This window comes from Mastigoproctus giganteus, chromosome 4 (assembly GCF_048544385.1).
Source record: "Mastigoproctus giganteus isolate SK-2022 chromosome 4, ASM4854438v1, whole genome shotgun sequence".
Classification (NCBI taxonomy): Eukaryota; Metazoa; Arthropoda; class Arachnida; order Uropygi; family Thelyphonidae; genus Mastigoproctus; species Mastigoproctus giganteus.
The window spans coordinates 61,957,416-61,971,142 of NC_143578.1; the positions used below are offsets into that span (position 1 = coordinate 61,957,416).

The following is a 13,727-nucleotide window of genomic DNA, read 5'->3' on the forward strand; positions in this document are numbered from 1 at the left end:
GTTTTATATGCTGATTGCATGTTGAATTACTATGTACACAGCTATAAAAGATTGACGCTGTTTTTGGGGGAAAAAACTAAAGAAAGCGATATCAGAGATTTGTTCTAGTGGTTTCAGACACCAAAACAGTGTGTGAGTGTACATTAATGGACTTTTTAGAAGTAATGCAACCTGGAAGATTGCCACTTTTATATCGAGGAACTCGTTTTATGTTAAAGCAAAGAAAGATTAATTTCTAGAATTAAAACGAAGAAGACAATCGTTAAAGGTAGTTTTAGGAGATCAATCATCTTTTATCGACAGCTGTTATGGGTCTAAATGACTTTCTAGCTGCTACCAAAGCGCTTTTACGGACGAGCCATTCTTTACGAGGAAGTTTAGCGAACCAATTCCTGACATAAACCTATAGCAATGATTTTATTTCATAATTTGTCCTTCCTTTTCTTTTCAGATTACTCAACTCGAAAAACAATTTACGAAACCAAGAAGAGCACCGACAATAAATGTACCAAAGTAACCGATTATTTTTTTCCCGGTGGACGTAACTGAAGAATTTATAAATTTCATGGGGGATGCACAATGATTGCACTGTGTAGAATGCGTACGGTTCCTCCGTTTCGTATTTCGCTTCAGTGAAATTCTGGAATGGAATTTGAAGATAATGAAGAAAACATCCTCTGACAAAATAACCATCTCAAGATTCCTCTTTCTTATCTCGTTTTGTTTTACTCAGTCTGTCTTTGTGAGGGGGATAAAAGAATAGAAGTGGGCTTCTATTCTTTTATCAAGACCGGCTTTTATCAAGAACTGGAGCCATTTAATATACTTAATCGATAATTAGCTACAAATATCCGTTTCTGATTGTAACCTGCCAGTTATTGCTTGGTCTGGAGACTTCTCTTATTCTGTTCCTTTTGGATATTCGCCCTATGCAGCGTATTTCAGCAATGGTGAACAATTCTTTAAGGGCCATTTGCCTTTTTATATATTTGAACTTACTAAAATAATGGATTATTCCATTAGCAGCTTGAAGACCGTTATTGATCTCACAGTGATCTTCTTGCTTACATTGCCCTCCTGTGGACAATTTCATGATAAACTTCAAATATAATTCGCTTAATAATTTCTCCTTTTTTCGATTCAAGCACTTAAATGATTTTATATATCAATTAGTTTCTATTTAGAGCCTGTCTGGCATCATTTGCAAAAGCTAATAGTGACGTAAGAAGGCTGTTATGGTACAACATAACATCCTTCTTACATCATGCATACCTGTTATGTATGTATATATTTTTGTTCTTTTCGACGCTCTACTGATCCGTTCACTTAATGAATATAAGCTCATTATGGAAAATTAACTTCGTCTATTTTGCTTTCAGAAGTTATATTTAATTTCCTCTATGGTCTCAGCGGCTTAGTGTACGACTTAGTCTGACTTCGTGTTGATCATTAAAAACAATTAATTACATCATTTATCTCTTGTTTATGTTCATCTTTCTTGAATTTCTGGCAGCCACTTATTTCCCGTTAAAAGCTTAAGTTTTTAACGATGCTGCTAACGCTTTTCAGGTTCTTTGCAAACGGCTATCTAACTTCACCTTCAATAAATTTGGTGAATTGTGATTGCCAGTTTTAATGGTGATCCTAAACAGGAATGATTGTTGTTTCACTTGAATTCTGTAGTCCGTCTACATGAACTTGCCGGAGCATAAACAAAACCTATCTTTATTTTAATACCATCGAGAGGTGAGAAATCAGAAGACATTTGTAGAACCTGGTCTAGAATTTTGACAAGATTGGTATAATCAAAATATCGGCTGTTTCAGACCGAACGTCAGATCTAGTTGGCATTCATCTCTTATTATTTCCGTCTTTTGAAACATATCCAGTTGGAAGCGCATCCGAAGAATGTGGTAGTTTCATTTCCTTGAGATTGCATATTTGGAATGGCTTTCCAACTGCAGAACAACACAGCAACTTCCTGTAACTCCACAACAACGTAATCACTTCCTGTTTTCATCTTTGAGATGCAAACATTTAAGGCATTTCTGTACATGTAGAAAAATAAATAAACCTTTGTTATTATAGAAAAAAATGTATCAAACCAACTACAAGAATACCCAATATGGAGCGCAGACTAGGGATTAAATTGATGTGTTTATAAAGAGAGCAAAGAACATCTTGCTGTGTGTATAAAATCTCAGATATTGCTCTTTATTGCATAGTCCTTACATTTAGATGGTATTTAACTTTCACGGCTTTGAAATAAACTGATGCTGAAAGTGTAAAGTGAAGAGATTTGCTTCTGTGACAGTTACTTCCATCAGTGGAGCACTCGTTAATTGAAATGGAGGGCTACGCAGCTCATGGAAACTTTAATACGTACTTAATCATACTCTGACAGTAAAACGGTGATATCATTAAAAAAAATCGTAGTTACACAATAAGCAAAAAATTATCTAGGAATAGCATTTGTAAACGGAACAGCGCATGAGCTAGCCGTTGCCAGGATACCTTGTTACAAATTTAATTGTTTTTTTTAATTTGCCATAATGTACTTCGACTTTTTTGCATTTAACTTGAATTACTCTGATAGATTTAACGCATCTAAATGGATTAGTACAACGTGGAACTCGTTTAAATAATTTATCACCCTTTAGGACTGGCGAGACCAACGTTCTGAAATCCCGACGAAGAAGCTCAATCGTTGTGATTCCCCCAATGCAGATCTGTCCAGGAGATCTCTTGGTATACAGTAAAGTGCTTACTCATAGAAGCACCCTCCTAGGTATGCATTCTTATATTTGTCGTTTTATACGTTCAATAATGACTTAATTGTGCAATAATTATTGAAATTCAAAATTTCGTTTCTTTTTCCAGATATAGACGGCTCAACTCAGTGCCTGGCTGTGGCAGAAGGTAAGAAAATTTGCTTAATTATTTGCAAAGGTGTGTTTTAATTAATAATAAATAACCTATTTGCATATAACTAATCTTTATATAGGCTATTGAAATTTTGAATCCTGTTTCCGTTGTGGGTTCGAGGCCCTAACCAACTACCATCCTACTGGCCAGTAGTCACAGTTTAAGAAAGGCAATAGCAACCCTTTGGAGTTTTTCGGCTACTTATTTATGCTTTAAAAAGGTTTTTATAAACGAATCTTTCTTTCCCGATAGTGTCACGCTATTATTCTGGCCTTTTTTTTTTTAGAAAAACATGTTCATTTTATTTCAAGAGATTTCTGCCATATCTTCAGAAAAAAACAAAAACAAAGAATAAATCGGCAGTTTTTCTTATTAAGAAGAGGAGTGAGAAATTACAGAGAAATTCTTTTCGAATAAACGTAGGAAGTTTCCTCATAAATCTCCAGTTCTTAGTTTCCCTGCTTATGATCAGTTTTTGTCTCGTTGTTAGTTGAATAACACTATGATCTCTCTTCCAACCTACAGAAGCGTAAATCGTTTCTATTTTTTAGTTAGATGTCACTGTCAGAAACTGCAGAACTCATACACGCTTTATCATTATTCGGCTACTTGACCTGTCACGTTCATCTTGGTATCGATCCAAAAGGATGTCCTTGGTGCCTATATGCGCGTTGAAAGTTAAGGTAATTAATACGAGCTCCTGATCTTTTGTCCCCCCCCCAAGCGTTTTGGTGCCAGTGTTCGCTAAGCTGTCATCATTAAAAAGTTTCTCGGTAAGTAATGACTAGGAGTTGGTTAGGCCTAACAGTCTTTGGTGGTCACTAGTTGGGTAAATTAGTTTCTCGTTAAACAGGGTGAAAAGATAAAAACAAAAGAGAAATAGAAGATGAACGAAGTTCAGAGAGAAACAGGGTACGCTTTCACAAACAATAAGCCTTCAATTCCTGAGGGATGTTACAGAAATAGCTTCAGAGAATTCAGTTTGACAAATAGGAAGGCAAAAGTTGGTGTTTTTTTAAGCGCTTTGTTCCGATAATTGGTTTCTAAGCCTCTTTGAACTGAAAAAAATCAAGTGGAATTATAGAAATATTGAGAAAGAGTTAATTTGGCTTTTCATTAATGCACCTATAAAGTCGGGGGATAAACAAGTATCGCTGGTCCCCTGTTGATCATTGAGAGGTGAGAGGATAAAGAAGTTTTACCCATATACATGTACATTAAAATTATCGCGTTCAGCCTAAATAATGTAACAGTATAAACTGTCTTCACAGATGAGGAGTTACCATCCACCGTCCTCAAATTACTAAACCTGACCATCGATGTGTTTGATAGTGTGAAAAGTGAGCACAAGAGAACGTTTAAAATGGTAGTTACGAAACATCTAAGCGCTCACTTTCAAAACATTAGAGAGTTTAATAACCGGTGGCTAAAATTTAACCGACTCATTTTCTTGATTCCCCTCCCCTCCACGGCAACCTAATTCGTGGGAGAAATAAATTGTGGAGAGGGGATTCATTGAAATTGTGCCTGCGAGACATATACAAACATTAGTTCAACAATGGGTGAGGAATTGTATGAAAGGCCATCAATTATACAACCCTTGCGAGTAATTTGATCCAGGTTTAGCTACCGTGAAAAGTGATTTGCTGCCAACCTAAACGAACTCCAGAGTCAGTGCTCCGAAACTCTTCTAGTCTGTATACAGGATTGTTAATTTTGAAGCGTCCGGGTTAGTGATATCCCACTAGAAGCGATTGGAATATTTCTGAAGCCGTTATTGAATAATCACGATATCAGCAAAAGACCAAGGGATGGATAATGGATATGGAAGCTGTATTGCACAACAGGTGGAAGTTCCCTGCAAAATGGCGCAAATAGCGACGAAGGTTACAAGTATTTTAGGGAATTATCCATACAGAATTCGTCGGATCGAAAAGATCCAATCGTGAAGCAGTGAAGATCCCATCTTCACTGCTTCACGATTGGATCTTTTGAGAGGTCAGAGGATACGTTACTATTAACAGGACACGATTTCGATCTCTGTATAATCAATTGACATTCATTGTAAGCGACATTTGTATCTATAGAATACTTATTTTTGCATAATTTCTCCAATGAATGATTTGCTTTTTTTGGATTTCAAAATTTAAAATGTGGGATTTCTAAGTTTAAAATGGTATTTATTTCAGAACAGCTATTTATCTTATCTTTGAATACCAATATCACATTATGTTCCGATCCCAGCGATGATTATTTTCTTATTTTTTTTTATAGACTCTGCCAGAAAGGGGAAAAATACTTGGTCCATTCTTCGGCTGGTAGGTATCTAAATAGAATAGTAAAAAATAAACTAATTTTCCTCTGCTCTAAATTATCTTTCAGAACAGAACGAATATTTGTGTTGCTTCTTTTAATTATAGTTGGGAAAAGGTCTTGCTTCACATAAATGATCTTGTACTAAATAACCTAGACTCATATCGGGAAGGTGTAATTATCAGAAATAAGTCCTGTTAAAAGTAAGTTCGTTTTTCGTGCAGATGGAAAATGAATGCCTAGTGCCCAAAAGTTGCAACTCCATTTAGTTTATGTAATTTTGTTGTGTATTATGTCCATAAGTAGCGCGTGTTCACTGCCGATTTCCATGTTATATGCTCTTAAAAAACTTGAATAACTCTAGAGTTGCCGGAGGGTCGTCTTTGGTTTTGGAATCATCTTGTTCATTAACAATTCGACGTTGAATCCTTTGAAATAAAGTTAACATCAAAGAAAATGTTATCTTGCCGCATTAAATTCATTAAGAAAGTCACGATTCTGGACATAAATTTGTCTGGAATGATGCTTAGAAACCAGTTATGCATAAACGTATTTATTTCTGTAAAGAAAAGCAAAGCGTGAAGTGCACGTTTCAAATTATGCGGAAATTAATCCTATGTATGTATGGGAACTGTACATTTGGATGATCCTTCAGCGAAACAAATTTCTTGATTCAATGCACACTGAAAATAGGCTGATTGAATTGTAAACCTTCTTCATGATCAGCATTACAATTAAACCTGTGAATTAAATTAAAAAAGGCCATCCATTTTGTCTTTTAGAAGATGAAGATATTTTGTAATTAGTGATTACGAAATGAATTGAATTCTGACACAAAAACTTGATTAGCAAAAACAATTCCCAGCTAACATCATTCCTTACAGAGTGGCAGACAGGAACTCAAGAACAATACAGTCCTAAACAAAATAGTGGGGAAAAGTTTGGTGTCTTATTACCCAACCAAAAGAGCGATATAAGGTTTAAATGCAAGATCGTGTAGTAGTGAATAGAAATTGCACTTACGAATAAGTGCAGCTGCATAACCTTGTTTATATACTTTGTTGAAATTGTGCCAAGGAGGATTTCTCCTTTAACATACTGGCAGTGCACTAAAAGAAGGCCAACTTGTTCTTAACTTCATTTCCTAATATTTTAGTGCGGCACTGTACATTAACAGTGATATCAAAATTGCACCCGGAACAAACGTCTTGAATATAAGGATCACAAAATATAGACTGAGTGTTTGGAATAAACACTGGTGAAAAAATTCAAAACATACAATAGTTTACAAATTAATATATCAGTGAAGTTTGGTAGATACATTGACAGAAGAGTACTGTTTGTTAAACTAGGCAAAGCATGCTATTTTTGAAATATGAATATTACGCTATACATCTTATTATCCAGCAGAGGAGGCTGTAGACCTTAATGGGAGGGGTGGGGTATGATTTCTGCCGTCAAGAAGGGTTCAATTGTTTATAGGTTACACTATAAGGTGTCAGTTTTATCGTATATGTAAATTGTAAAACAAGAATTTCAAGATTTTCCACACGACCCTCGCCCAACACCGACTAACTTGGTCACAGTATGTGTCAAAACAACCCACAAGAGTTTTCTTTCCCATGAGAAATATTTTTCAACTTTGGCCGACAATGGGAACCGAACCCACCCCTTTTACCACGTAGTGCGAGAGAAGCTATCCACTAGGAAATACATAAACTGATGTTAGTGTTCAAAGAATTCAGGTGAAACTGAAACCCACTCTTAAAAGGCAAGAAGCCCTTAACCTCATGGAGACTTAATTTATTGTTATTTATTGAGCTTGAGAGACACGGGACCTCAACCCTGGAACAGCAATATATGCTAGTTGGGTTCACATTATATTGCAAAAAAATTACAAATTATTTACAATACAAATTACAAAATGTATGAACAATTTACATGTAATGAGAACTTAAATTTATGTCCAGATAATTGACTTCTGAAAGAATAAATCCTAAAAACAAACACTGAAGATATCGCAGAGCCTATGTTAACAGAAGCACACGTGTTATACCAAAATTACAAGTACATTTAAGTATACGTCAAGTGAAGGGCAACTAGCTTTAGTCCAAGACTCCCAATTACTCAAAAATGTAATGCTAATTTAACGAAGAATGTTTTTAAAGAGGGACTTGTTTGTGCAATTAACTTTTTAACGGAAGTTGTCTGGAAAAGTGTATTATATGCTTCATGGTCTTTTTTTACCCTCAGAAGAAAAATTTTCAGATAGAAGAATTAAGTCCCATCTATCTTTCAGGTCGAGTCCAACTCTGGTTCAATTTTTGCTCATATCATTTTAATTTTTTTCTTAAAGGGAGGTTCAAGTTCTTAGTTAAACAGTAGCACCATCTGCTGGGAAATTATGCTTTTTTTATCCATCTCAAATGTTAGATTAACTTTAGACGCCTATATATTTGTTCCGTTAACATCCCCTCCCAACTGTTTTTGTAGCAACCCAGCCATTTTTTAGCGTATACACCACTGACTGAGTAATTTTTAGAACTTGAAGTTAAAAAAAAACAGTTGGAGTGAAGAGTGTGCGTAATTGCTCAAAATTGATGGTTATAAATTAAAAATGAATTTATAACCGGCTTAAATACTCCATTGATCACAAAGTTAACAAGAATAAACGCTTCGTATTATATCTAAGAGACGTTTGAACCGAAATCTAATGAGGCCCGACAGCAAGAACGTTAAGTGGAATCGCAGTTCGAATCACAGCGTATAATCCCAGCATCCACGACGTAGCCTTTCTGATAATGAAAGACTACATTACGGATGACTTCCCCCTCCCACTGATGGTCATAACTTCCAGCCAGTCAACATTAAAGTTGCGCATTAACTACTTCCGATTGCTGACTTTAATGGAGTTAATGGGATTCAGAAACGAATACATTATATATTCATTAACGTGACGTGTTTGTATTTAACAGTGTTCCGTATATAATCGATATTCCAGTTTGTCCTGTTTCAGATTTTCTGTCTCATATCTGCTGCAATCTAATCTCAAAGTCTGAATCCTCTACGTCTGTCTAATGAGGAAAGCGCGAATCTTCGGAAAACGCGCTGTATCATTTTTAAAGAGTTCTGTTACCGATTCCAAAGTGATATACTGAAACCAGGTAATTATTCTTTCTTTTTTTATACATATCACATAAGCTATCCATCTACAGTTTATTGTAGCTTAACGATGGATATTTTATGTTTGTTGCCATGCGATGGTTGGAGAAATGGATGGACAGTGGTGGAGCGAAAAAGCAAAATGCTCTCAAGTTCACAAATAAAGGTCGTTGGTTTTTAAAGCTGATAACTCAATGACAATCTCCCTTTTATCTGCAAAATGAACTGGAAATTATAAACTGAAATCGTATCTCTTCTTCCGTTTAGACTTCAAGTTTACCTGGAGTGGGTATTTTTAACATTATTCCATTTCATTCTGATCAAGTTCCTTCTATATTTAATATGATATAATCAAATCTAATTATCGTTCCGCTGAAAGAGTTTTTTTTTGGGACTTGCATAAAAGGATATCTGTTGTTTATTCTTTATTCTAAATACAATCTACTCTTCTCCCGTTCAGATTCATTGTGGCTCTTTTAATGGTTCCAATTTATGTCCTTCGCTACTACATTCAAATTATATGCATTTTCAAATTGGTCTAGGCCTTAGTAGAACGATGAATTTTTCAAACTTCAGCAAATTATTTTCTCTGTTTAAAAAAGGATATCCTAGGTGATCTTGTTGTTTGTATTTTCGTGTAGTTCCAATTCCAACGAAAAGGCATCCCATTTTATATAATATTCCAATTTGTTCCTAATAAGCTACTTTTCATTCATTTATTATCTTGGGATGTTCTCTTGTTACATATTAATGTATCTGTTTATAAAATCTTTCAGGGGTTAAATTACAGTAGGGGAAGGTTACTCAAGACTTAATTTTTGTTTTTTTCATCACCATTTCCGAGATACGTGTTGTTTTCGACAGTTCGATCATTCCATTTTGAATTAGAGAATTATTTTCTCCCATCTTCTCAAAATTATTATATTATACGACGAGCATGCGCACCCTGAGATAACAATTCTATTCCTCCACGTATCTCTATATGGGTAGCCCATTTTATCTTAATTATGCAGACGGATTAAAATTTGTACATATTTCAATACTGTAAATATTAAAATTTTTAAGCAATTAAATTTTAATTCAACTCTGCCAAGTTATTTTGTGGTTACTGTTCCCCGGGTGTAATACATTTACACTTGCTGGATTAAAGCATAGCTGCCATTTTTCTGAACATTCCTGAAGCCTATCTCGGTCATTCTGAAGAGCTCTGCTTGGCGGTGATCATTAAATACTCTAGCAATCTTTACATCATCTGCAAATTTAGACATCACGCCCTCTATCCCTTCATCGATGTCATTTATGAAAATCAAAAACAACAGTGGTCCTAATACTGATCCTTGGGGAACCCCACTTCTTACATCAACCCAATCTGAAGAATAACCATTTATCACAACCCAGCTATCTATCTAAGGATTTTCCCTGTGATTCTAACCTGTTCCAGCTTATAAAGCAACCTCTCATGTGGGACTGAGTCAAACGCTTTACTGAAATCCAAATAAACAATGTCGAAATTATTCCCTAAGTCCAGCTCTTGAGTAACCCTGTCAAAATAGCGAACCAGATTAGTTAAATACGATTTTCCCTTTACAAAACCATGCTGAGTATCCTTCAGAATTCCATTTCTGTCTAAATGATCCTGAATTCAACCCTTGATTGTCTCCATGATTTTCCCTACTATTGAAGTTAGACTGACCGGCAGGTAATTTCCCACTTCACTCTTAGAACCGCCCTTATGTATTGGAGATACATTGGCACTTTTCCAATCCAACGGAATCACTCCTGAGTCCAGTGATACTCTCATAATTAGCCTCAATGGTTCAATGCACTTACTTCCGCCTCCCTTAAGATTACAAGGAATATGCCATCACATTTACTTTCCTTACAAAACATACAGCGTCAAGAAATACATTAAATATATTTCATTGTCAATAATTTAATGAATTTAAGAGGGTTCTTTTTATCTAATTATATTTTAATAAAAATTGTTTAAAATAGGAAATGTTTTGCGAGTATATTAAAAATTAAGTCTGTCGCATGTCCGACGTCTATTGTTTTATAATTTAACAGCTTATACGTATTAAAATTTTAATTTTAGACTGCAGGATAAATTACTCCACACCATCAGGCATCTCTCATTGTGGATTTATACTTCGCAACTGGGTTGTCATCACTGTAACACCAGGGTACCTGCCCACCCACTGATGAGGAGCCAATAAGCTCTGAAACGGTGTTGTATGGGTGATAGTATCCGCTAAGAATAAGCAACAATAGTCTTCTCTATGGTGAAGCGTTATTTATTCGAGGTAGTGCAATATCATGGCAACTCATTGTGAAGGTATTCACAATATGAGATATACTTAATGATACCAATTTATAACTACTTAAATAGTTGGCTACAGAAATGATTGCACTAATTTGCACGTCAATTTTAATTTTATTAAAACACGTCTGCTACAGTAATGGCGCCAACAGTGGTAAGGAAAATCTTTGTAAATAAATTACATAAATTCTTTTATGAAAAGCAGGAGCTCCATCAGTTCTCAATAGGACTGCATCAAAATTTTGCTCTGTCTGGAACAGAACTGAAAATCTTCGGTATTGAGGCCTATCCCTGGCAGTAAGGATCAAATGTCTCTCTAAAACATGGGTATAAACATCTACATCTGTTGGGGTGTTCGAAATGTGAAGTAGTTCCAAGATCATTCATTCTTTTAGTTATATGGTCGCCACTGCACTTCTCTCTCAGTCTTGAGAATATTCAAATCACATTTATTTAATCAAAAAATGTTCATTCTGAAAAAAAGACTTTGATGAACAGATGATGATGAATTGTAAGAAGGTAAAAACCGAGTAATAATACTCGGTTTTTACCTTCTTACAATTAAGTTCCAGGACTGATCCATTATACCCATACTGAAGCAAGTAGGACCATATGCAGCACGTTATGGTAGCTAACTTACATGACTGCTGTCCTCTACAAGGTCATTCGCATATCCTAATTTTTTGGCGCTCAATCGTGTTACTGATGTGTTGCCATTGGGTTCCCTTTTTTGTTCCATAGTGATGGAACAAAAAAGGGAACGTTAAATTTTCTTCAAAGTTGAGGAAAAGTTCAACAGAAACCTACGAATTGGTAAAATAAGTGTGTGGTCACGATTTTCTATTTCTCCCACATGTTTTTATTGGATTCAAAATTTCGGGACAATGAGGATTTGGAATACGACGAGCATTGTGGATGTTCAACGTTTCGAACTCTAGGTAAAGTAAAAAAAAAGAAAAAGTTCACACATTGATTGTCTGATCGCTGAAATCAATCAGCGATCAGACACGAAGCGATGAAATAACGGAAGACCAATTTCAAAACACACAAACAATTCGTGCAATTCTGTCAGAAGATTTGGGCAAACAGGTGGTCTGTGCTAAGTTCGTTATTCACTCTGTGATGAACAGAAGCTGCTCAGTCTCAAAGCATGCGAAGGGCCTCCAATTTGTTGATGATGATACCTCCTTTCTAGATTCGTAGATTCGACCATAACAAATGACGAGTCGTACTCTTTCGAATACAATCAGCATGCTCTCTGAGACAAAAAAAAATTCCTTTTCAAAACTCACTAAAGTGATGTTAATCGCCTTCAATTCATAAGGAATTTGTTCCACCAGGTAAGAGACTGAATAAGGAGTGCTATGCACTTGGACCGTTTATTTAAAAGAATTCACCGAGTAAGGCCTCAAAGTTTAGAGAAACACAAAACTGGTTCCTGTTGCACACACTTTATGATGCGCGCTGATTATCAAGTAACTTTTGGCAAAGCATTGGAATCCGGAGCTGGAACACCCCCTTATTCTTCCGATTTTGCTCTCCAAAATTAAATCAACACTGAAAGGATGATTCATTTCACAGTGTAACGCACATATTAAAAGAAATATAACGAAGGAATTGGTGGTGTCACTTAAAATGCGTTTAAAAATGCTTCCAACAGCTCTACAAGAAATGTCACGTGTTTATAGCTGCTGAAGGCTTTTGTTTTCCATTCTAATATCTGGTTGACAAGAGTTGACAATTAAGTTCCAGGACTGGAACTTAATTGTCAACTCTTGTATTTAGAAAACGTGAAATTACAAAAAAAATGTCTTGTTGATTGCTATATTCCTATGTCATATTCTACCTTATGAAATTAGTATAGAAGCTTTTAAATGTAAAAGTGTGCTGAATCTACCGACTGTCCATCCATATGTGTGTTCAGTTTGACAGGGCGAGCCGAAGCAAGTCGGAATCCTTGTGTGGACTGGAGGAAGTCCTGAGTACCCTTCAGCCATCGGAATTTGTAGATGAACAGCTGTCCAAATATAAAGTAGGTATCGTTCTTTATCTGATTTAAGTTTAACTGCTGGAATTTTAATTACAGTGTCGCTGTTAAAAGGAAAATTAATTTTTATCCTTTCGAATTTATTTTTGTAATATTTTTCTCACTCAAATCGCAGCTTTTGAATTAATGTACATCCAAAATAAATTCAAATATTGTTTTGAACTTGTTCTTGGAATTATGATATAAAAAATGCATCCTGCAAGCGAATCTAACTTTCTCCCAGGGTCTCCCCTGATTTGTCCATAAGAGAAATCATACCCCTCCCCCATCCTTCGATACAGACTAATTCGGTCACGGTGTAAAGAGAAACTCGATCATGGTGAAAAGTCAATAAGCTCTTCTCATTCAGACATAATTCAAACCATTGTGTTTGAACTCTGCTTTTATTACCAGCCCATCTACCGTTCAAACTTTATCCAAAAGAATGAGAAGTAAAAGCTAAATTCCTCGTGATTTTAATGAAGACAAATACTCGTAGTTGAATGTTCAAGAGAAAAACAAAACCGTTTGCCCCATTTGTCCAGAATCAGCTTCGTATATTTCTTACTCCAAATTCTGCTGCCAAGAAGAGGAGCATGAGGGCCCTAGGAAAGCTGTTCATACCATAATACTAGACACATCCATTAAAGTATTTTCAAATAATGATGCTTGAAAGAGTAATCTGAAGCTACTTTTTAAAAATGGTAATTACTATAGCATGTACTGTAGTCTAAAGTACGTGCTATACACCTCCACAATTTCGAAAGGGAATACTGTAATTGATGCAGCAGAACCTCTGCCTACAGTTGTCGCGGGTCCTTGCCAAATTATATGATTTAAATTATTATTTGGCTAGGCTTAAAGTTGGTCACCCTGCCAAACTATTGATTAGTTAATATAACCTTTCTAAGCCTTTACTAAGAGTTACCAAATATTAATAGTTCTTAATCAACTCAGTAGATGACGAGATTATTATTGAGT

At 35.5% G+C, this 13,727-nt stretch overlaps 1 protein-coding gene across 3 annotated transcripts in view; it reads left to right on the plus strand.

The window, feature by feature from the left end:
* The window catches only part of LOC150086778 (uncharacterized), a 236,181-nt gene that overhangs the window by 161,347 nt on the left and 61,107 nt on the right, over positions 1-13,727 (plus strand). For all 3 annotated transcript variants that reach the window (XM_090371572.1, XM_090371569.1, XM_090371571.1), the window contains 4 exons: positions 2,661-2,788; positions 2,881-2,919; positions 5,200-5,243; positions 12,645-12,752. In XM_090371572.1, the coding sequence (XP_090227698.1) occupies positions 2,661-2,788; positions 2,881-2,919; positions 5,200-5,243; positions 12,645-12,752 (319 nt within the window). The remainder of the gene's footprint in view (positions 1-2,660; positions 2,789-2,880; positions 2,920-5,199; positions 5,244-12,644; positions 12,753-13,727) is intronic.